General features: G+C 43.2%; 1 protein-coding gene across 10 annotated transcripts in view; it reads left to right on the top strand.

Annotated features, from left to right (window-relative positions):
* The window catches only part of focad (focadhesin), a 243,647-nt gene extending 227,872 nt beyond the window's left edge, over positions 1-15,775 (top strand). For all 10 annotated transcript variants that reach the window (XM_078569505.1, XM_078569555.1, XM_078569487.1 and 7 more), the window contains one exon: positions 15,080-15,775. In XM_078569505.1, coding sequence (XP_078425631.1) covers positions 15,080-15,153 — 74 coding nt within the window. In that variant the 3' untranslated portion in view covers positions 15,154-15,775. The remainder of the gene's footprint in view (positions 1-15,079) is intronic.
* The last annotated feature ends 7,310 nt before the right edge of the window (positions 15,776-23,085 follow it).

The following is a 23,085-nucleotide window of genomic DNA, read 5'->3' as shown; positions in this document are numbered from 1 at the left end:
GAGCATCTAGAAATATTAATCTGCTACTCAAGACTACATGTGCTTCCGAATTCCCTAGCCCACACTAAGGTGACTACAGTACTATAGCAGCAAGAATAGGCCACATCAAGACTTGGGATGCACTGATAGCATAAGTTCAGGGCAGTTGATACCTTGTAAACCAGATAACCTGCAATGGTGCAAAGCAAAATATTGCAGATGCTGAAAATCTGAAATAAAAACAGAACATGCTGGACATAGTCAGGCAGCCTCTGTGGAGAGAGAAAAACAGTTAACATTTCAGGTCAATGACACTTCCATCAGAACTCTACCTGCAACAGCTGACTTTGCATCTTCTGACCCATCTTTTTAAAAATTCAAACTCGGGTAGTCTCTATTCAACAGCTTCAGCTGGTTGAAGAGCATCAACAGTCCTGCAAGTCTGTAGCTGGGGGAAAACTGACCCCAGTCAGAAGCAGGTAAACAGCTTTGTGTGTGTGTGCCTTGAGCCTGCATCCATGGAGCCCTTGCTTCACAGTGATGCCAATAGGCAGTATAATTATGTTCTCCTCATATCAGTGGTGAAACGCTGGTTGCATAATAAAACAGTGTAACAGATTTGCATCAAAATACTGTGAGAGTAGGCAAGGACTTACACTGATTATTTTCCATCAGTGGGAGGATTCCATTTGCCAAACCAGTAGTCCAGAATGAAGGAACACCAGACCTAGCCTCTTTGTCATATATTTAAAATCAAAAGTGACATTAACTCTGTTTCTCTCTCCATAGATGCTGCCTAGCCTGCTGAGTATTTTCAACATTTTCTGTTTTTATTTCTGATTCTCACAGCTACCTCTCACCCTGCCTCCTGTATTCCATTCTTCCAACTTCTCTGTCTTGTCTGTTGATGGAACCTTGGGTGCTAGCACTTCTCTAATCTTTTCCTTTTCCTCAGCAACCCCCACCCCATGCAACCGCGATCCCACTGTAGTTGACAAGGCCCTCAACCATATCTGCTTATTTCACACAATTCTGCTCTCACCCCTTCTCCTCCCTCCCAGTACCATGATAGGGCTCCCCTTGTCCTCACCCTCCAGCTCACTAGCTCCCATATACAACAGATAATCTGTACCATTTCTGCCACCTTCAGCGTGATGCCACCAAACACGTCTTTCCCTCCCCTTTTAGTATTCTGCAGGGATCATTCCTTCTGTGACACCCTGGACCACTCTTCTGTGACCCCCCCCAACCTTTCCTTAGATCCATTTCCATGCAAACACAGGGGATGCGATACCTGCCCCTTTACTTCCATCCAACTCACTGTTCAGGGCCCCACAAACTCCTTCCAGGTGAAACAGCATTTTACTTTTTCAATTTAATATACGGTATTCGCAGTTCACGATACGGTCTCTTCTACATTGGAGAGACCAAACACATTGATTGTCCACTTTCCGGAACATCACCATTCAGTCTGCAAGTGTGACTCTGAGCATCCAGTCACCTGTCATTTTTAATTCTCCGCCTTACTCTTACTATCTGTCCTTCACCTCCTGGAGTGTTCCAGTGAAGCTCAATGGAAGCTCGAGGAACAGCACCTCAAACTTTCGATTAGGCACTTGACAGCCTTCCAGGCGTGACATTAAATTCAACCGTTATAGATAACCTCTGCCCACATTTTGCTTCCCTTTTCTTTGCTGGTTTTGGCTTTTCTCTGTTGTTCTTTTGTTTTGCTTTGGGACACAGGAACAGGAATAGGCCATTTGGCCCTTTGAGCCTGCTTTACCATTCATTTACCAAGTTCATGGCTGATCTGGTTGTGGTGTCAGCTCCGCTTCACTGTCTGCCCCCAGTGCCAGAATGCCAGATGTTCATGATTCTGCCATTTGCACCTCCTCCAGACACACCTTTTTGTTTCTTTTCTTGTCCCGTTACTCCCTTTGACCTTGCTTCTCTTCAAGGCCTCCCTTCAGCCTTGCTGTCTCTCCTGCTTTCCATCATATCGTAAACCTTCCCCTTTCTTCTTTGTCCCACCCTCCCCCCTTTCACTTGCTTAAAATCCATTACATTTTAAAACTTTTTCCCAGTTCTGACACAGCTCACAGAGTAGAAATGTTAACTCTGTTTCTCTCTTCACAGATGTTGTCTGACCTGTGTAGTATTTCCAGCATTTTCTGTTTTTATTTCAGATTTCCAGCATCTGCAGTATTTTGTTTCTGTGTGTTACCAACTGTAGCCATTTTTGACATGAAAGCAGAAAGCTAATATTTAAGCTTTTCTTTTTCAATAGTATAGTTATCACTAAGCATTAGAATTAAACTCTGGAACCAGGTCCACACACCAAGTTTTTCTTTTATTTTGGTCTGTCGGAGATTTTTTCTTTACCCAATCCGCTACCAATATGGCAGCTCGTCACCTTTAGAGGGTGAGGCACGAATGTGTCTTTCAGAATGCATCTTTCTCCCATCCCTGCCCCATCCCATGGCCTCCAGGAGGGACACAAGCTGTATAAAGAATATATCCCTTATTAAAATAACAGTGAAAGCTGAAAATCGGGGTCAAACATCATCTGGTATTTACTATGGTCATGCGTGCACAAAGCATTCATGTACAATGGCATGAAATAATCAGTGCTGTTCGCTGCATTCCAATGTGAGCATATAAGCCCTTCTGGTCAGATGCCAAGACCACCCATATCATGTTGTGCCAGTGGAAGTGAAGCATAGCAATGGAGAAAAGGTTCTTCGTGTACAGAACAGGTTTGATAGACTAGTTGTGCTCATTAGTTTTCTTCATCTTTCAATTATTTAGCAAAGATGTGCCTTAATTGCACTTAAAATTTATCAAATCCTGTAACAAACCAGAGGGAAAACCGCCGGTTATAACCATCGAGGTAAATAAATATGATTTAACGAGCTATATATCTGTAGTGACAAAAACTAGATTTATAGGCACAGGAAGTGTGCCTTCAATAATCTGAGGCTGCTGTCAGTAGACTGTGGGTGCACCAATTAATATCTTCAGTTCCTGCAGCAGAGTTTTTGTATTCAATTGGTAGTTTCCCCCAATATGTTACTACACTCAATTAACTGGGAGATCGAGGACCCTGACTGCAAGTTCCTCATGCCTGCAGTCCCAACCACCCATGATAGAAGATACCTCTCCATTGCTGAGTATCATTTTTTTCACCCTTTTTCCCACTCTCAGAATGAAGAGCTCTTGTGCTTAAAAGAGGCTGAAAATAATCAGAACTCACCAGTGAGGAGGGGTCCATTTAAATGGTCAAACTTGTAACTTTCTGGTAGTGTTGCACTGCCAGGGGCTTTTGCACTATCTGCAAGATGTTTTTCTTTAAAATAATACCAAGTGGGATTTGACCTATATTTATTGAGTTAAGTATTTGTTGGGAACTATAGGGCTAATTTTAACCTAATCCGCTGAGTGGGAAACAGGTGGTCTTGAGTTGGATGCTCATTTTACCAGGGCCGGGAAGAGAACCATGGATCCTGGCACTTCTCCTGTTTCCAGGTCCCTTCCCTGGTGGACTGTCCCCCTCAGATATGCCTGTTTTTTTCCCCTTTCAAGATTCACCAATGAATTCACCAAACAATCACATAAGGTCCTAGTAAATTGATTGTGCCTATTGTTGACATCTGATTACAAATATCATCCGATATATATGCAGTATGGGCCATTAATATTAAGAGCGGCAACAAAATAATAGTGTTAGTTTGTGTGCACTCTATAGATGATCCCACCATGACTATGAAACAAACCAGAGAGTGCACATTTATCTTAACAGCATTATGCAATATTGTTAATTTGGCATGGAAACATCCCATTAGTTATTCAAAATAATGTGCAGACGATAACACTGATTTCAGTGGTTGCCTCATTAGCATATTGTATTGTCACCTTACACAGTGACAGTAAATTCATAAGCAGAATACTGCAGATGCTGGAAATCGGAACTAAAAAGCAAAAATGCTGGACAAACTCAGCAGGCCAGGCAGCAGCTGTGGAGAGAAACAGTTAACATTTCGGGTTGATGACCTTTCATATTTGGGGGAATAGATTCAACACTGACAAGCCAGATTGCAAGAGAACCTTTCAGATTTTGTTATATATATTTCAACTACCTGTTCTGTATCAAAAAGAAAGACCATCTCCATGCTGCAGCTCACATTGTTTCATTGTGGGGGAGTTGGAGAAGGGAGGGGAGGAGGAGAGGGGTCGTTCCCATTCACTTCCTGCTGCCTGAGCTCCCCCCTCCCTCCCTCCCGGGGCAGGAGCGGCTAATGAGGTGGCTCACTGTTTCACCTCTGCCCGTCGAACCTGCCATGTCGCTGATGGGATGGGGCCACAGAGAGAGAAGCCAAGCGGAGCCATACTCTGCTGTCACTGGAGAGGCTAGGAAGGATGAGCTGCTGAGGATATATATTCTATCCATTATACAGAAACCCCACCCCAGCTTAGCCATCTTGGCAAACCGGCTCTGGGCTTCCATTCCACAGCCGTCACTGTACTCACGGCCTCCCTCTCACACTGGGACCAGAAGATAAAGGAAGTGGGGGTGTCCACGGCCCCAGGATTGTCTACCAGGAGCCAGACACTGCCCTGGGTTCGGGCTGCCACCCATGGAGCCTCTCCTCTGCTGCTTCGATCCCACTCCAGCATTTCCTCTCTTGCCACACTTACACACTCCTATCTTTTTTATTCGTTCATGGGATGTGGGTGTTGCTGGCTAGGCCAGCATTTATTGCCCATCCCTAATTGCCCTTGTTCAGAGGGCATTTTAAGAGTTAACCACATTGCTGTGGGTCTGGAGTCACATGTAGGCCAGACCAGGTAAGGATGGCAGATTTCCTTCCGTAAGGACATTAGTGAACCAGATGGGTTTTTACGACAATGCTCAGTGGTTTTGTGGTCATCATTAGACTTTTAATTCCAGACTTTTACTGAATTCAAATTCCACTATCTGCCATGATGGGATTCGAACCCTGATGGCAGAGCATTACCCTGGGTCTCTGGATTACCAGCCCAGTGACAATACCATTACACCACTGCCTCCCCTATCTGTAATAGTTCCTGGTTGTTTGACTTTCAACTGCATCAGTACCTGAATGAGGTCAGTACTTTAGCCAACACATCTATGTCCAGAATTTAATATTTGGTGCACTGAACTCTCTCTCACCTCGATCAGGGTGAGACATTCCAGACCGACCCCGCATTCAAGTCTACATAGATCTTGTGGTTGCATTGAAGACAGCTTGGGTTCAGGCTGTGCGAGCTACACTGTAGCAGTTTGAGATACCTCCCACCTCTGATAGGCTGTGCACTCTCCACCCTTGATCCTTGTTGGTTGCACTGATGAGAATACAGCAGCATTGTACCTTTGAATAAGTATGTGCCCAAAATTGCTAGGTTACCACTCTGCCACCAGAAGTGAGAAAGAGAGATCTCTGTCTGCCAGGTGCCAGGCAGTTGATGACATCCATAAACTCAGTGAAGGGGTTATTTTAATATTCCAACAGAATACTGACTCTACTGTGTCAGCTAGCGAGATGGAGACAGGGCAGGACTTGGGAGTCTTTGAACTCCTGAGCAAAATAACAGTTTGCAGCATAACATAAGAAAAAAGAGCAGGAGTAGGCCATTCGGCCCCTCAAGCCTGCCCCACCATTCAATAAGATCATGGCTGATCTGCCCCAGGCCTCAACTCCTCTTTTGTGCCAGCTCCTCACAGCCGTCAACTCCCCAATATTTCAAAAAATCTATCTACCCCCTCTTTAAATACTCTGTGATCTAGCCTCCACAACTTTGAGTAGAGAATTCCAGACATTCACTACCCTCAGAGAAGAAATTCCTTCACATCTCAGTTTTAAATGAGTGACCCCTTATTCTGTCACTATGTCCCCTAGTTTGAGATTCCCCCACTAGTGGAAACACCTTCTCAACATCTACCATGTCAAGCCCCCTCAGAATCTTGTACAATTCAATAAGATCACCCCTCATTCTTCTAAGCTCTAATGAATAAAGGCCTAACCTGTTTAGCCATTCTAGATAAGTCAACCCCTTCATGCCAGGAATCGGCCTCGTGAAGCTCTTTCGAACTCCAAGCCAGTATATCCTTTCTTAAATACGGAAACCAAAACTACACAGTACTCCAGGTGCGGCCTCACCGACACCCTGTACAGTTGTAACAAGACTTCCCTATTTTTAAACTCCAACCCCCTAGCAATACAGACCAAAATTCCATTTACCTTCTTAATTATTTGCTGCACCTGCATGCTAACTTTTTGTGTTTCATGCACAAGAACACCCAGATCCCTCTGTGCTGCACTTTTTTGGAGCCTCTTTTCATTTAAATAATAGTCTGCCTTTTGATTCTTCCTACCAAAGTGCATGACTTCACTTTCCTACATTAAACTCCATCTGCCAAGCTTTTGCCCACTCACAACCTGTCTATATCCCCTTGCAGATTCCTTATGTCCCTCATCACAACGTGCCCGCCCACCTATTTTTGTATCGTCAGTAAATTTGGACACATTATGCTCTGCCCCCTCCTCCAAATCATTAATATAGATAGCAAATAATTGAGGCCCTAGGACTGATCCTTGTGGCACTCCGCTAGTTACATCTTTCCAACCTGAAAAAGACCCATTAAACCCGACTCTGTCTTCTGGATTATTTCTCCAGCAAAATGCAATAAATGAAGGATAGCTACCTGATACAAGTTAGGCACATCAAATCAAGCCTAGTTACTTAGAGAATTGGGGACTCCAGGTGTGATTGATGGGGGAATGGCCCTATCATTTCCATTCTGGCTGGGACTTAACGTCACATTATATGGATCCTTTAATATTGGGGAAGAGGGCACCTGTCTGTAGAAAATCGAAGCAGCACCTTATCATTCCAATAGGCAAATGTCTTTAACAGGTCAAATCTTTCAGAAAAAGAATGGCTACTTACCAACAGGGCATCAGATGCTCTGCAGTCTGCAGGATTTTTATCCCTCAGGGATTGATTGCCTCTACATATCCCCCTCTGCCTCTCCCCCTCTCCCTCCTTATGCCCCCCAACCCCTTGCTTTTGTCGGATTCCTTCATGCTTCCTTTGGGCTCAGCCCCCTCTCGCTCTCGCTGTCTCTCTCTGCGCACCTCCGCTTTTATAAAAAATGCCGAACTTGCTATTCACCGACATGGAGCAGAACCTTACCTTCATTGGTCTACTTGGTATTTATTCAGCATTATGTTAAAGAATGCATGTCCAGTACTGAAACTCCCAGATATCCCCTTCATATGTTTTTTTAAAAAAAACTTGTTCATTCATGGGATGTGAGCGTCGCTGGCTAGGCCAGTATTTATTGCCCATTCCTAATCGCCCTTGAGAAGATGGTGGTGAGCTGCTGTCTTGAACTGCCACAGTCCATGTGGTGCAGGTACACGCACAGTGCTGTTAGGGAGGGAGTCCCAGGATTTTGACCCAGCGACAGTGAAGGAACAACGATATATTTCCAAGTCAGGATGGTGAGTGGTTTGGAGCAGAACTTCCAGGTGCTGGTGTTCCCATGTATCTGCTGCCCTTGTCCTTCTAGATGGCAAGAGTCATGGGTTTAGAAGATGCTGTTGAAGGAGCCTTGGTGAATTCCTGCAATGCATCTTATAGATAGTACACACTGCTGCTAATGTGTGTTGATGGTGGAGTGAGTGGATGTTTGTGGATGGGGTGCTAATCAAGCAGGCTGCTTTGTCCTGGATGGTGTCAAGCTTCTTGAGTGTTGTAGGATCTGCACTCATCCAGGCAAGTGGAAATTATTCCATCACACTCCTGACTTGTGCCTTGTAGACGGTGGACAGGCTTTAGGGAATCAGGAGGTGAGTTAACCATCACAGGATTCCAAGCTTCTGACCTGCTCTTGTAGCCGCAGTATTTATATGGCTAATCCAGTTCAGTTTCTGGTCAATGGTTACCCACAGGATGCTGACAGTGGGGGATCTAGCATTGATCATGCAATTGAATGTCAAGGGGCAATGGTTGGATTCTCTCTTGTTGGAGATGGCCATTGCCTGGCACTTGTGTGGCGCAGATGCTACTTGCCGCTTGTCAGCCCAAGCCTGGATGTTGTCCAGGTCTTGCTGCATTTGGACACAGACTGCTTCGGTATCTGAGGAGTCGCGAATGGTGCTGAACATTGTGCAATCATCAACGAACATCCCCACTTCTGACATCATGATGGAAGAAAGGTCATTGATGAAGCAGCTGAAGATGGGTGTGCCTAGGACATTACCCTGAGGAACTCCTGCAGTGATGTCCTGGAACTGAGATGATCCACCTCCAACAACCACAACCATGTTCCTTTGTGCTAGATATGATTGCAACCAGCAGAGAGTTTCCCCCCTGATTCCCATTGACTCCAGTTTCGCTGGAGTTCCAACTCTTTTGTTTATGTTTGAACCCAGGCTGTAATGAGGTCAGGTGCTGAGTGGCCCTGGCAGAACCCAAACTGAGCATCTGTGAGCAGGTTATTGCTAAGCAAGTGCCGCTTGATAGCATTGTTGAAGACCCTTTCCATCACTTTACTGATGATCGAGAGTAGACTGATGGGGCGGTAATTGGCTGGGTTGGATTTGTCCTGCTTTTTGTGTACAGGACATACCTGGACAATTTTCCACATTGCTGGGTCGATGCCAGTGTTGTAACTGTACTGGCACAGTTTTGCTAAGGGCGTGGCAAGGTCTGGAGCACAAGTCTTCAATACTATTACCCAAATGTTGTCAGGTTCCATAACCTTTGCCATATCCAGTGCCTTTTTGATATCATGTAGAGTGAATCGAATTGGTTGAAGACTGGCATCCGTGATTCTGGGGACCTCCGGAGGAAGCCGAGATGGATCATCCACTCCGCACTTCTGGCTGAAGATTGTAGCAAGTGCTTCATCCTTATCTTTTGCACTGATGGGCTCCCCCATCATTGAGGATGGGGTTATTTGTGCAGCCTTCGCCTCCAGTGAGTTATTTAATTATTCACCACCATTCACAACTGGATGTGGCAGGACTGCAGAGCTTAAACCTGATCCATTGGCTGTGGAATTGCTTAGCTGTGTTTATCACTTGCTGCTTGTGCTCTTTGGCATGCAAGTAGCCCTGTGTTATAGCTTCACTAGGTTGACACCTCATTTTTAGGTATGCCTGTTGTTGCTCCTGGCATGCCCTCTTGCATTCTTCATTGAACCAGGGTTGATCCCCTGGCTTGGCGGTAATGACAGGGAGGGGGATATGCCGGGCCATGAGGTTACAGATTGTGGTTGAGCACAATTCTGCTGCTGCTGATGGCCCCATGGATGCCCAGCTTTGAGTTGCTAAATCTGTTCAAAATGTATCCCATTTAGCACAGTGGTAGTGCCACACAACACGATGGAGGCTATTCTCAATGTGAAGATGGGACCTTGGCCTGGATTTTCCAGCCCTGTCACAGTGGGACCTGCTGTGAGTGAGGCGGTGCCCCAGCCAGAAGTCCATTGACTTATGGCGGGACCGGAAGATCGCGGCAGCGGGCGGGTGCAGAAATTCCCGCCGCTTGTCTCCACAAAACCTATGCGGTGGTCACTCCTACCGATACTGTCGTGGACAGATGCATCTGCGGCAGGCAGGTTGGTGAGGATGAGGTCAAGTATGTTTTTCCCTCTTGTTGATTCCCTCACTGCCTGCTGCAGACCCAGTCTAGCAGCTATGCCATTTAGGACTCGGATAGTTCGGCCTGTCTTGGTGCTACCGAGACACTCTTGGTAATGGACATTGAAGTCCCCTATCCAGAGCACATTTTGCATCCTTGCCACCCTCTTCCAAGTGGCGTTCAACATGGAGGAGCACTGATTCATCAGCTGAGGAAGGGTGGGCGGGGGGTGCGTGGTGGTACGTGGTAATCAGCAGCGGGTTTCCTTGCTCATTTTTGACCTGATGCCATGAGACATCATGGGGTCTGGAGTCGAGGTATACCACTGTGCCACCACCTCTGCGGCAGGGAAAGTGATGGTGGAGTCTGGGACATTATCTGTAAGGTATGATTTTGTGATTATAACTATGTCAGGCTGTTGCTTGACTAGTCTGTGAGACAGCTCCCCCAGTTTTGGCACTCGCCCCCAGATGTTAGTAAGGAGGACTTTGCTGTTGTCGTTTGCAGTGCCTAGGTCGATGCCAGGCGGTCTGCCCAGTTCCACCCCTATTCGACTTTTTAATGGATTGACACAACTGAGTGGCTCGTTGGACCATTTCAGAGGGCAGTTGAGAGTCAACCACATTGCTGTGGGTCTGGAGTCACATGTAGGCCAGACCAGGTAAGGACGGCAGATTTCCTTCCCGAAAGGACATTAATGAACCAGATGGGTTTTTACATCAACAATGGTTTCATGAACTTCACGACGGTGTTTTCAGTAAATTTAGTTTTCACCAGAGCATTATCCTGGCTCTCTGGATTACCTGTTCAGCGACAATACAACTACATCACACCATTTACATATACACATACAATGCAAAAATGCATGTTCTGAATCAATTGAAAGTTTTGAACCAGATTGTGTATGTGCTGATGAATGACATGTTTTCTATGGATAGTATGTAATAATATCATTAAGCTCTATTAGATCAGATGCAGCATATTTAAATTCAGAGTAAGGGCTCCCTCTTGTTTGGCCCAGTAATGTTTTTGGAATTTGCCAAGTCAAAAAAACACATGAGGCAAGCGATGAAGGTTAGAGTTTGAATTCTGAGTTTTATTTACTCAAAAAAACCATCCTCAAGATTTTTGCCAAAAGTGCAAGCTTTGTATCTCGTGTCCTAAATTCCCCATTACCACAGTCATCTTCCATTGCCTTAGGGAGGTTGATGTAGTGGCTAAATGTCATTTCACTGTCAGGAGACTGAAATATGAGTTTTGTGTCCCGGTGTCTTGTCAGGAGTTGTTCCACAGCTCAATTCTTTCTTGGCCTTACACTAAAACATTCAGCCCCATGCCCTCCCTGAGATGAAATTGCAGCATTGTAAATAGAAACACTGCTCCTCTCTCAAGCGATTCAGCTTGGCTATCTTCCTATCAAAACAACGGCAGAGGAGGAGGAGAATCGCTGTCAGACCAGAGTGCACTGCAGATTGCCCGGGATCAGCTGTCTCTCTCTGCTCGGCCTCACTTGACAACAACAACATTTGCAATAATGAACCCAAGCCCCCGGGCCCTGCATTTTACACTTTGCCTAGTTTCACATTCTGTTGAGCTCAACAAAGTGTAAAATCAGATGGGTGAAGAATAGGCGCCCGTCCTGAACCCACCCATTTCCTGTCGAGTGGATTAGGGTAAAATTATCCCCATACTTTAACTATTGATGCAGCTGCTGGACCTTTTATAATGGGATGAATTGTTTGTTGTTTAATCAGGTGATAATTTAGTACTTTGCTTCTGAAATCTAGTAGAATGAAGCATTGTTAAAAGCATGCTTTTATCTCCCAGCAAGTATATTCTTACAATACTGGCACATTCATGTGTGCACGTGTTTTTGTTTAGAATATGGAATTATTTAGAAAAATAATGAACACCAGACATTGATTGCGAGATAGTAATCAGATTGAGAAGTTCAGAAGATGATACAACCCAGTTTTCTGTCATCATTTCCTGTCACTTGTTGTTCATATTAAATTGAATGCAGTACAAAATATAAATGAGGCAAGAGAAGGTTAATTATTCTGTTGTTTTGTCAGTTTTTGTGCTGGTTGTGACTATTGATCTGGATGCAAATTATCAGTACACTCTGTGGCTTAAATTGTTCCATGTTAGACGATCAATTATTATTTGCCCCCTCACTGATGAGATCCTAAATAACTTGCAAATAGCACAGGCCTGGATCAGTTGCATAAGGGTAAGGCGACTTACTATCGAGTTCTGATATTATTTGGAGGAGAGATCCAAGTACATGAATATCTGATAGTTTGATTTCACTGCTCTGTGATTTACTTGTGCTCAATTATTTGACAGGCAGAGGGAACTCTTAATACAGCCAGGGGGCTTCATGAACCACCACATACATTTACCTTAGAACAGTATTCCGCTAGTTTGAAAATCTGATCAACAGAGATTAAAGCTGCGAATCATGATTAGGTACAACCTCAACAACTAGATTGTCAGGATGTTAGTTAAAGTGATCTTTGAGTTTGTGGTTCCTTGATGGCTTGATATTCTAAACAAGGCAGGCCCCTCCCCAGAAAGGTTGCAGCTTTGATCACTGATCTGTGATGGCTTAACTGACAGTCCTGGATGGTTGGTGGTGGTGGATGAGGTGAGGGGAGGGGCGCATTGTAATTGGCCACAGCCGTTGGGTGAGAGGAAGGAATTAACCAGATTTTTCACGACAGATCATGATCCACCAGCTGCTCCCTTACTGGAAAATGCACATGTGGGTGTCGGTTGAGGATGGAATTAGGCTCGATCATCACATCCTCACCCCACCCCTAGCACCGCCTCGCCACAGCTTAATCGAAAGGAAAAAAATGTAAACTTACTTAACCACCCTATCAAATCTTCAGGATGCTTCGAAATGCTTTTGAGCTGCAGTCACTTTTTTAATGTAGGGAAAACCTAGAAGCTAATTTACGCACAGCAGGACTCCATAAACAGCAAAAGATCAATGACCAGTTAGCATATTTTTGTTGATGCTGGTTAGAATTACATTCCAGAACTTTCTGCCAATGCTCAGATATGAAGAGTATGCATCTTGGTTGAGGTACTGTAGGGTGCCCAACATCCTCGGAACCCCAGGAAGCAGTCAACACGTTGAGCAATGGAAAGGAGAGAAGAGAAGCTTGACAGATAAGGTTGTATAATATGTAACGTAAAATTTGTCCCAGAAGCAGAAAATTATCTCATAAGATTTAGGTGGTGTTTTTCACAGTTCAAGAGGGAATTGTATGGAAATTTCACAGTTGCATTTTTATCAAAATCCTATTGACTTCACAATTCTCATACTGGTTTATGACCCCCTCCACTTCCTAATTCCACCCCACCTTTTGTAACTTTCTCCAGCCCTGCAATCCCTGTTTGTATTCCATACTCTTCCAATTTGTTTACTGTACTTCCCCGGCCATGCCCCAGTCCCAGCCTCTTGTTGTTTGTGGAGCCTTCAGCAGCCTTGTCTCCATGATTTGGAACTCTCTTCCTGATTATATCTCTCCCATCTTCAAAACCCCTTAAAGCAGTCTTCCAACTTCTTTATTTTTTACTCCTCCACGGATTTGACCTCTAGCTGTGAAGTGCCAAGTACTTTAGGATGTATAACTATATCTTGCTGGGGCTACATGGATGCTGGGCATCCTCCTGTACTTCAGCCGAGAGGCCTGAGACTCTTCATATGTGAGCACAAGCAGCAGGTGTTACGAACAATGACAGACAAAGGACCCTGTAGCCTGTCAAGCCTGCCCCATAGAAAGGTGATACTGTGTGCATCACAATATATCCACTCCTCATTCTTGGCACGCTTGGCAACTGACAACACCAAAACTAGATTCACTGTTACAAATGTACATTTTCTTGGATTTGGTGACAGAAGAAAAGGCTCTTAAAATATACTGAGATAGAATGCGATACTGCCACCACTGCTAATTATGGTTATGCTATTTGAGAAGAAGTTCTTTGAACAGATTAAATGATGAAAATTTGTGATTACTTGTAAAATATATATAGTCGAATAGTTGTACTGTGTAATGCCCTGGCTGTTACTGAATAAACAGGTAATCTTGGGTTGTCACTTAGTTATTTTGTTGTTTAAAATGACTGATTAGAAGTACCAATTTTTAAATATTCTTTCACTGGATGTGGGCGTCGCTGACTAAGCCAGCATTTATTGCCCCCATCCCTAATTGCCCTTGAGAAGAAATTAGACTATGCTTACAGGATCATGAATGCCAGGGTCTAATTGGTAAGTGAGACTGAAGATTGGGAGTATTTCTTTCCAGTACAGGCTATAAACATCCAGTGAAACCAGTTAATGTTTCAATGAACTGCTTTTTAAAAAAAAATGGCTAATATCTGATTAGGAATGGTTTTGAAGGCTGTGGTGGTAAATTCAGACATATGTTGTATGAAATGTTACATATAATATGTTGCCTACTCTGATTCTGCCTGGAACATTGTCACTCACATGCTGCAATTGTGAAGTGGACCTGGTTACAATTGAGTAACATTGATCGTGGTGTTACATTTACATCTTTGAGCTTCTACTTGATTGTCTTTGGAGTTCATAGAAATTTCTGGGTTTCTTTTGGAATTTTGCCTGTGTTTATTCATCTGCTTTGGAAGGTTGAGTAATTAGTTAGAATTCTTGACAGATTAATGCTGCACGTGTATCCCACTCTGTGGCCTGGTTACAAATCATGTTTAGACTACACACCACTGAAAATCAGATGTAAACTCTGAGCTTACAATCAATTGTCTCTCAACTTCATCAAAAACAAGCTGTTTTCTGGGGTAAACTGCTGGTTAATGATCTGCTCAATAAAGTACCAGTTATTGACTGTAGGGGTGGAACTTACTGCTGGTTTTATTGACACAGAAACCAACCAGAGCAACTGCAGTAATAAAACAAGTATTTATTATGTGTGATTTTGCACAGTATAAAGGTTTGTGTGCAATGTTTAACCAAGTATTTCAGCTAAATTGGGTAACTCCCTAATAAAAATGCTGATACATTTGTGAGAAACTGCAAAATAATCTGACCTACTGTTATGTCGAATATATCTGGATGAAATAAGATTATACTTTATTAATATTAAACAGTCATTATCAAACAATTACTGACTCCCAATGTTTTAGAAAGAACTTATCAACTCACTATATTGTAAAAATTTGGTTGTTAAACTGTAATCTATTTTCATTTTTAGAATATGTATGCTCTTATTTCAAGTCAGATGTTGAAAAATATGCATCTTTGTGCTGATTAATTAACCCTGGTACCCTTAAACAATCCAATTGGACTAGTCGCACCTTGGGAGATGGTTTTAGGTTAAGTTGTGCCTTTTATCTTTCGTGCAATGTAACAAGTGTCCTCTTCTGTTTCGCATAGCTACGCTGCTGGCACTGAGATTTTTGCCTGAGTACAGGAAGAAAGCCATCTGGACTCGCGCATATGGATGGTAGCTGCCAATTTTTTGACGGCTAATCTGATCAGCTTTAAGCAGGGGCCTGCCTTCGCCAGCAAGCTAAGACTCCACGGGTGGAAAGGAAAGGAAGTACCGACGTGATAATGCACTCACGCGGCAAGAAGCCAAATGTATTACAAAGCCTTGAAAGACAAGCTGTTAGCTACTGACAATGCATAAGTGGCTGTAGAACTTGCATGTCTATCACACCACCGCGTATGTCAGAGATATCTTATGCTATTTGTTTACAGAAACAAATCACCTCAAACAGTGCATAGAACTACAATGATATTAATGTGATTTGTTGCATTCTTCAAGGTATCACCAATGTATAAGGAATACATTTAAAGGCAGACACATTTATCTTGTGGGTTGAAGTTTTGTTCCCTGACCCTTTAAGATTTGAGTGCCCTTTAAGGTATTGAACAAATAGCTTCTGTAAGAGTGTGTTGTGGTTCTAACCATTTCACGCCAGCATTTTGTTGGCTACAAAAAAGAAATGCCACTGCAAATCAGATTGATGAAATAAAAGCATCCATTTATGTCCAGAAACTGGTAAATTTGAAGCTCTTGTGTGAATGTTGATTCGAACTATGATTAAAAGCTGTTTCATCCTGAAACATTCTGTGCATTGTACTACTTCAGATTGCATGCATCAACTGAAATGGGCCGTGTACAGATGGATGCTTCTTATTGTTACTGAGCTACAATTAAAGTTTCTTTTCAAAAGGATCAGTCGCTGTCCAAATAGCAATGAAACCTGTCCCTAGCCACTTCTGGCCATGTTGATCAATTCGGAACAGTGCCGTTAGGTCATTGTGTAGTTTTGAGTGTAAAGTTGAGAAATGTTTCTGTTCTTGCTAAAATTCTTATTTAAATATTATTAATTGTTGTGAGCTAAAATGTACTGAAACAGATTCACTATAATTTTTTTAAGTGAATTGGAGCTCTAATTTAACAGGAAAAAATTACGAAGCTATGGGGAAAGAGCAAGGAAGTGGAACTATTGGTTGAGCTCTTTCACAAGCATGATGGACCAAATGGCCTCCTGACTCCATAAATACCTCTCTCACAATCATAAAATATAACATTATGAAATTTATTTCAATCGCAATTTAGAACTGCCCACCCATCACTCAAGTATTCACTGATCTACACTGGTCCTCTAATGCCTCAACTTTAATACTTGCATCCTAAAGTTTAGCAGCTTTTGTGACAGCGTCCTTCCTCAGCTCTGTAACCTCCTCCAGTCCTACAAATTTCCCAAACTCCCCATTTCTCTGACTCTGTCTAATTGTGCATCTGCCTCCCTTCACTTACCATTGGCGGCTGTGACTTCGGGTTCACTAAACCCTATGCTCTGGAATTTCTTCAAATTACTCTGCCTCTTCACCTCTTAGGACCCTTCTTAAAGTCTCCTCTTTGATCAACCTTTTGGCCACATCCCTTCCCAATATCTCCTTCATTGGTTCAGAACCCATTTTTAAAAAACTAAACCCCTGTGAAGCAATTTGGTTCATTATTATACCTAAAAGACACTGTGTGAATGCAAGTTGTTTCATGCTATATAAGGTGCACTTGTTGAAACATAAATTTAGATAAGTGCAGGTGGAAATGTGTCATTGATCAGTGCAATGCACTTTTATTTGTTAAGCAATGAAAGAGCAGGGCTCAGACTCATTATATATCCTTAGCATATTCAATTACGCAGAAAATATATTGGGGCTTTGAAGTGGGCTTTCTTACATCAAACTAGAGTTTGCAATATGAAGAACTAAAGTGCAAACTTCATATGCTTGGCACCTGTTTTTTGGACACTGGGAGCGCCCATGGAGGTCCAAAATGGCATCTATGGCCAGTGCGTGCGCACAGTTTTGATGCAAGCCGCATCAGATGCAGTACTGGTGACAGCATTAGCTTCACCACAGTGAGTGTCCCCCAGATGTATGGCACTTCATGACGTCAATTAGCATGTGTCTTGACACCAGTGCTGCCATTTTAAGACTCAGTGCTCCAGCTAACACTACCTCATAATCGCATGTGCTGAACACATGTTCAGCAGCAGAAAGGACCCCACCTGCCACTTCACCAGCACAATGTGATGGAATCATCGCTTACTTTCAGATTCAAAGCTGATTGATTTCCACTGGCTGTTGTTACAATGCACAAGCCTAGAATCCTTTAGAGTTGCTAAAATCTGCAGGGAGTTGTGCGGCTGATGCTGAAGGACTTGGTCCTGACATCAAGGTTTTGGCATAAACCAGTTTCTGATAGAAATGGGTGAGTAGTAAGCATTCCTCTTGGAATACAGGACAGCTGAGGGAATGAGTAGAAGACACACACAGCAGGACAAGCTAGTAGAAGAGTATGGAGGAAAGGAAGAAGGGCTCTCAGCAGAAGGTCATAGCTGCTCTTACTGATCAGGGACCACACTTACCTGAACCTCAGTGATGAATGGTGTGTGAGCTGTCTGCACTTCACTGAAACCCGCCACAAGCTGTAGTCACAACTGCAATCTTGAGCAGGGTGGGACTGTATCGCCAGTGGCTGCAAAGGTGCTATGACGAGGAACTTTTAAATATCGGGCAATTTCCAGACAGGAGCTGGAGATATTTGTAGCATCTTAGTTTATTGTCGATGGTGTAGTGGTATTTTCACTCGACTAGTAATCAGAGACTCAGGGTACTGCTCTGGGGACCCAGGTTCAAATCCCACCATGTTAGATTGTGAAATTTGAATTCAATAAAGAATCTGTAATTAAAAGTCTAATGACCATGAATCGAGTGTCATAAAAACACATCTGGTTCACTAACAAAAACAGAATTACCTGGAAAAACTCCGCAGGTCTGGCAGCATCGGCGGAGAAGAAAAGAGTTGACGTTTCGAGTCCTCATGACCCTTCAGCAGAACTGAGTAATATTAGGAGAGGGGTGAAATATAAGCTGGTTTAAGGTGGGAGGGTGAGGGGAGAGAAGTTGGGTGGTGGGGGGCTGGTTGTAGGGACAAGCAAGCAGTGATAGGAGCAGATAATCAAAAGATGTCACAGACAAAGGAACAAAGAGGTGTTGAAGGTGGTGATATTATCTAAAACAAATGTGCTAATTAAGAATAGATGGCAGGACACTCAAGGTACAGCTCTAGTGGGGGTGGGGTGGAAAGACTAACAAGGCATTAAAAGTACAGATTTACTGCCATCCATTCTTAATTAGTACATTCGTTTAGATAATATCACCACCTTCAACACAGATATACATAGATCAAACACCACTTAACAGGCAACTAATATGCCAACTTAAAGAAAAGGTAAAATAAAAGAAAAATATTGCAGATCTGAAATAAAAATAGAAAGTGCTGTAAAAACTCAGCAGGTCTGGCGGTATCTGTGAAGAGAGAAACAGTTAACATTTCAACTCCGATATGACTCTTTGGACCGAAGAAGAGTCATTTTGAACTCAAAACATTAACCCTGTTTTTCTCTCTCCACAGATGCTGCCAGACCTGCTGAGTTTTTCCAGCACTTCTTGTTTTTATTAAGAAAAAGGTACTTTCACATTGACTAGTAAATTCAATCGAAATAAGCCAAATGATGCATTTTCACTTTACACCACGGAGCTAATTTTATGCCTGTGGTCGGATATGGTTCCGAATCCATCAGGTGTAAAATCGTGCAAGATGACGTTGGGCGAGCGTCCTGACGTCATTGTGCACTTGCACGATATTTCACTCGGCGGACACATGCAAAAGCCGGAAGTGCACCCACCGGCAATTAAATGGGCAATTAAGCCCATTAACCATGCAATTGTCTGCAATTTTTCATGGCCCGTCCAACCTTACGGTTGACAGACAGGAGAATCAGCCAGGCAGCCTTTACATTTTTCATCAAACCTCGTCCAAGGGCAGGATGAAATCTCCGTTATGAAATAAAATAAAAAGAAATGTCTGTGGACAGCATTTTTACGAGGTATGCTTTCAGGTGCTTGATTGTGATGCATGGACAGTTTTTGCAACATTTTACGACTTTATTTCATCATTTTCAGGCCTACAGCTCCCTAAGGCAGCTGTCTGCCTTCAGGAAGCTATTTCGCTGCGCTCACCCACGCCCATGGTGACGTCGTCGCCTGCCCTCTTCACACCCCCACCCCGGCAGCGCTGAGCTTTTCAGCACACATTTCACGCTGGCTGTTAATTGGCCAGCCAGCATGAAATTGCTGTCGGGGGCCAGCTTCCTGGCCACTCCCGGGCCTGCCAATCGTACATGCCCGACGACCTAAAAATTCAGGCCCATGTTTCTGGCAGATGGGTATTTTTTTTATTTATCCACGGGATGTGGGCTTCGCTGGCTGGGCCAGCATTTATTGCCCATTCCTAGTTGCAGGTAGCAATGCAAGATTAAATCTCAAGACAGTCCATCTTCCAGCAGGTTCTCTTCTTGCCACAGCAGGTCAAATCATCCGGTGTCCTTGTTCACTTTGCTCTTCACAGCAATAGAGGCTGCTTCTCCCCGCAGCAGCAAATCCTTTTTATCCTTTGTGTCTTTACAAAACTAGCTACCCCCTGACTTTTGTGTTAAGGTGTGAAACCTGTCACTTCAATTTCAATGGGTTTTGGTTACAGATCACACGGGCCTGTCTCTGATTAGAATTAGTATGATCACTATTCCCCATTCCAAGACAACCTGTTTTATCTTAAATTAAAAGAGACGGTTTAAAACAACCATTTCATAAAGTTGCATTCATAACTCAATGGGGTTGGCCACCAGTTCCATGCTGGAAAGGGTGGGTTCCAAATTTTGTACAAAGCTCTCTGCAAAGTTGGTCTTAACTCTCATTTATCAGTTCCAAAGAACTTGGACTTGAAACATTAACTCTGTTTTTCTCCCTCTACAGATGCTGCCAGACCTGTTGAGTTTTTCCAGCACCTTCTGTTTTTATTCCAGATCTCCAGAATCCATAGTATTTTGCTTTTATCTCATTTATCTTTCCCAGGCCATGATGTCCGAGGTAGGAAGGCCATGCCTCATGGTCCATGCCCACTGTTGTGTTGATATCCTCCAGTAGGTAAGGAAACAGTGACCATAACATTGTGGAGTTTAGCATTCAGTTTGAGAATGAGAAATTTAGTTCGGAAACAACTGTGCTAAACTTAAATAAGGATAATTACTAAGGAATGAGGGCAGAGTTGGCTGGAATGGGCTGGGAAAGGAGTTTAGCAGAAAAGATGGTTGATGAACAATGGCAAATGTTCAAGAAAATAGTTTATGACTCACAACAAAGATATTTCCCAGTGAGGGAGAAGATTGTAGGAAAGGGATAAACCAACCATGGTTAACCAAGAAAGTTAAGGATAGTATCAAGGTGAAAGAAAAAACATACAATGTGGCAAAGATTAGTGATAAGCCAGAGGATTGGGAAAGTTTTAAAAACCAACAGAAGATGACCAAAAAAATAAACAAATAAAGAGGGAGAAAATAAACTTTGAGGCTAAACTAGCAAATAATATAAAAACAGGCAGTAAGAGTTTCTTTAAATATATAAAAAAGGAAGAGAGAGGCCAAAGTCAATACAGGTCCCTTAGAGAATGAGGCTGGGGAAATAATAATAGGGAACCAGGAAATAGCAGAGGAGTTGAGTAAATACTTTGCATTAGCCTCCATGGTAGAAGACATTAATAACGTACCAAAAATACTAAATAATCATGGGGCAAAATGGGGGGAGGAAATAAATACAATAACTATCACTAAAGAAAAATTACTAGGGAAACTAATGGGGCTAAAGACTGATAAGTCACCTGGACCTGATGGGTTGCATCCTAGGATATTAAAGGAAATAGCTACAGCGATAGTGGATGCCCTGGTAGTAATCTTCAAGAATCATTAGATTCTGGAAAAGTCCCAGAGGATTGGAAAACTGCCAATGTAACACCCTTATTCAAAAAGGGAGGGAGACAAAAAACAGGTAACTATAGGCCAGTTAGCTTAACATCTGTCATTGGGAAAATGTTAGAGTCTATTATAAAGGATATAATAGCAGAACATTTAGAAATGCATAATCTAGTCAAGCAGAGTCAGCATGGCTTCATGAAGGGGTAATCATGCCTGACAAATTTATTAGAATTCTTTGAGGAGGTAACAAACAGGAAAGATAAAGGGGAACTAGTAGATGTAATATATTTGGATTTCCAAAAGGCGTTCGATAAGGTAACACGCGTAAGGCTACTTAATAAGATAAGAGCCCATGGTGTTGGGGGTAGTATATTAGCATGGATAGAGGACTGGCTAACTAATGGAAGACAGAGAGTTGGGATACAGGGGGCATTTTCAGGATGGCAACCTGTAACTAGTGGAATGCCACAGGGGCCATTGCTGGGGCCACAATTATTTACAATATATATTAATAACTTGAATGAGGGAAATGAATGTGCTATCACCAAGTTTGCGGATGACACAAAAATAGGTGGGAAGGCAAGGGGTGAGAATGAAACAAGGAGTCTACAGAGGGATATAGACAGGTTAACGGAGTGGGCAAAAACATGGCAGTTGGAATATAAGGTAGGAAAGGTATGCACTTTGGCAGGAAGAATAGAGGAGCTGCATATTACTTAAATGGAGAAAGACTGAAGAAAGCTGCAGCACAGAGGGATTTGGGGGTTCTCATGCATGAATCACAAAAAGCTAGCATACAAGTTCAACAGGTAATAGGCAAGACAAATGGAATGTTGGCCTTTATTTCAAAGGGAATGGAGTATAAAAATAGGGAAGTCTTGCTAAAACTATACAAGGCACTAGTTAAACCACAGCTAGAATACTGTGAACAGTTTTGGTCCCCTTATCTAAGGAAGGATATACTGACATTGGAGGCAGTCCAGAGAAGGTTCACTAGGCTGATCTTGGGTATGGAGGAGAGGTTGAATAGGTTGGGCCTTTACGGAGTTTAAAAGAATGAGAGGTGACCTTATTGAAACATATAAGATTCTTAGGGAGTTTGATAGGATAGATGCTGATTGGTTGTTTCCCCTTGTGGGAGAGTCTAGGACCAGAGGGTATAATCCCAGAGTAAGGGGGCGCCCATTTAAAACAGAGATGAGGAGGAATTTCTTCTCTCAGAGGGCAGTTAATCTGTGGAATTCTCTACCGCAGAGGATTCGTTAAGTGTATTCAAGGCTGAGGTAGACATTTTTAATCAGGAAGGGAATCAAGAGTTATGGAGAAAAAGCAGGAAGGTGGAATTGAGGATTATCAGATCAGCCATGATCTCATTGAATGGTGGAGCAGACTCAATGGGCTGAATGGCCTGCTTCTGCCTCTACATCTTATGGTCTTAAGATGACTGACTTAGGGATTCTGCTGATAACAGTACCAAGCTTCTCACTGGTCTTTTGCCTCTGTAGCGGAGCACAGCCTGGAGCATAGATACTCATGAGATTAATTGGCCCTGTTTGAGTTGAAAAGCAAATGGAGAACATGTTCTGAACCATTTGTGGGGGGGGTTCCTTACAGCAAAGCCTACACCTTGCAAGCATGGTCTCTTGTGTGGATACTATGTCAATGTTCAGCCTATCAAGTTCCGTGCCAATCACAGTTGTCTTGCTCATGTTATTGACCAGCTACAAGCCGTCTGTCAACCCTGTGCACGTGGCCCTGACTTTCCAGTTTGCCAATCAAAGAGTTGGCATTTTTATTTTTTTGTTTGTTTGCTTGGTGCGATGGATTTTGTCCATTCGTTGAGCAAAGACTCTAAGCGCCAAGCACCCATTGAAGCAGATGAACCGTGGAGGGTCAGCGCCTTACTTGTGACCAGTGGGGCACAATGACCCCTTCCACCTTTGGAAACAGCCCATAGAAACAATCAATCGAGCTGGGTTTATCACTCACAACTGCTTTCTCCTGTGTTGTGTTAACACTCTGCAGCAAAACTGAAGTGTCCTCTTCAGG

The sequence above is a fragment of the Cetorhinus maximus genome, chromosome 2 (genome assembly GCF_964194155.1).
Source record: "Cetorhinus maximus chromosome 2, sCetMax3.hap1.1, whole genome shotgun sequence".
NCBI lineage: Eukaryota > Metazoa > Chordata > Chondrichthyes > Lamniformes > Cetorhinidae > Cetorhinus > Cetorhinus maximus.
This window is presented reverse-complemented; position numbering and strand designations above follow the sequence as displayed.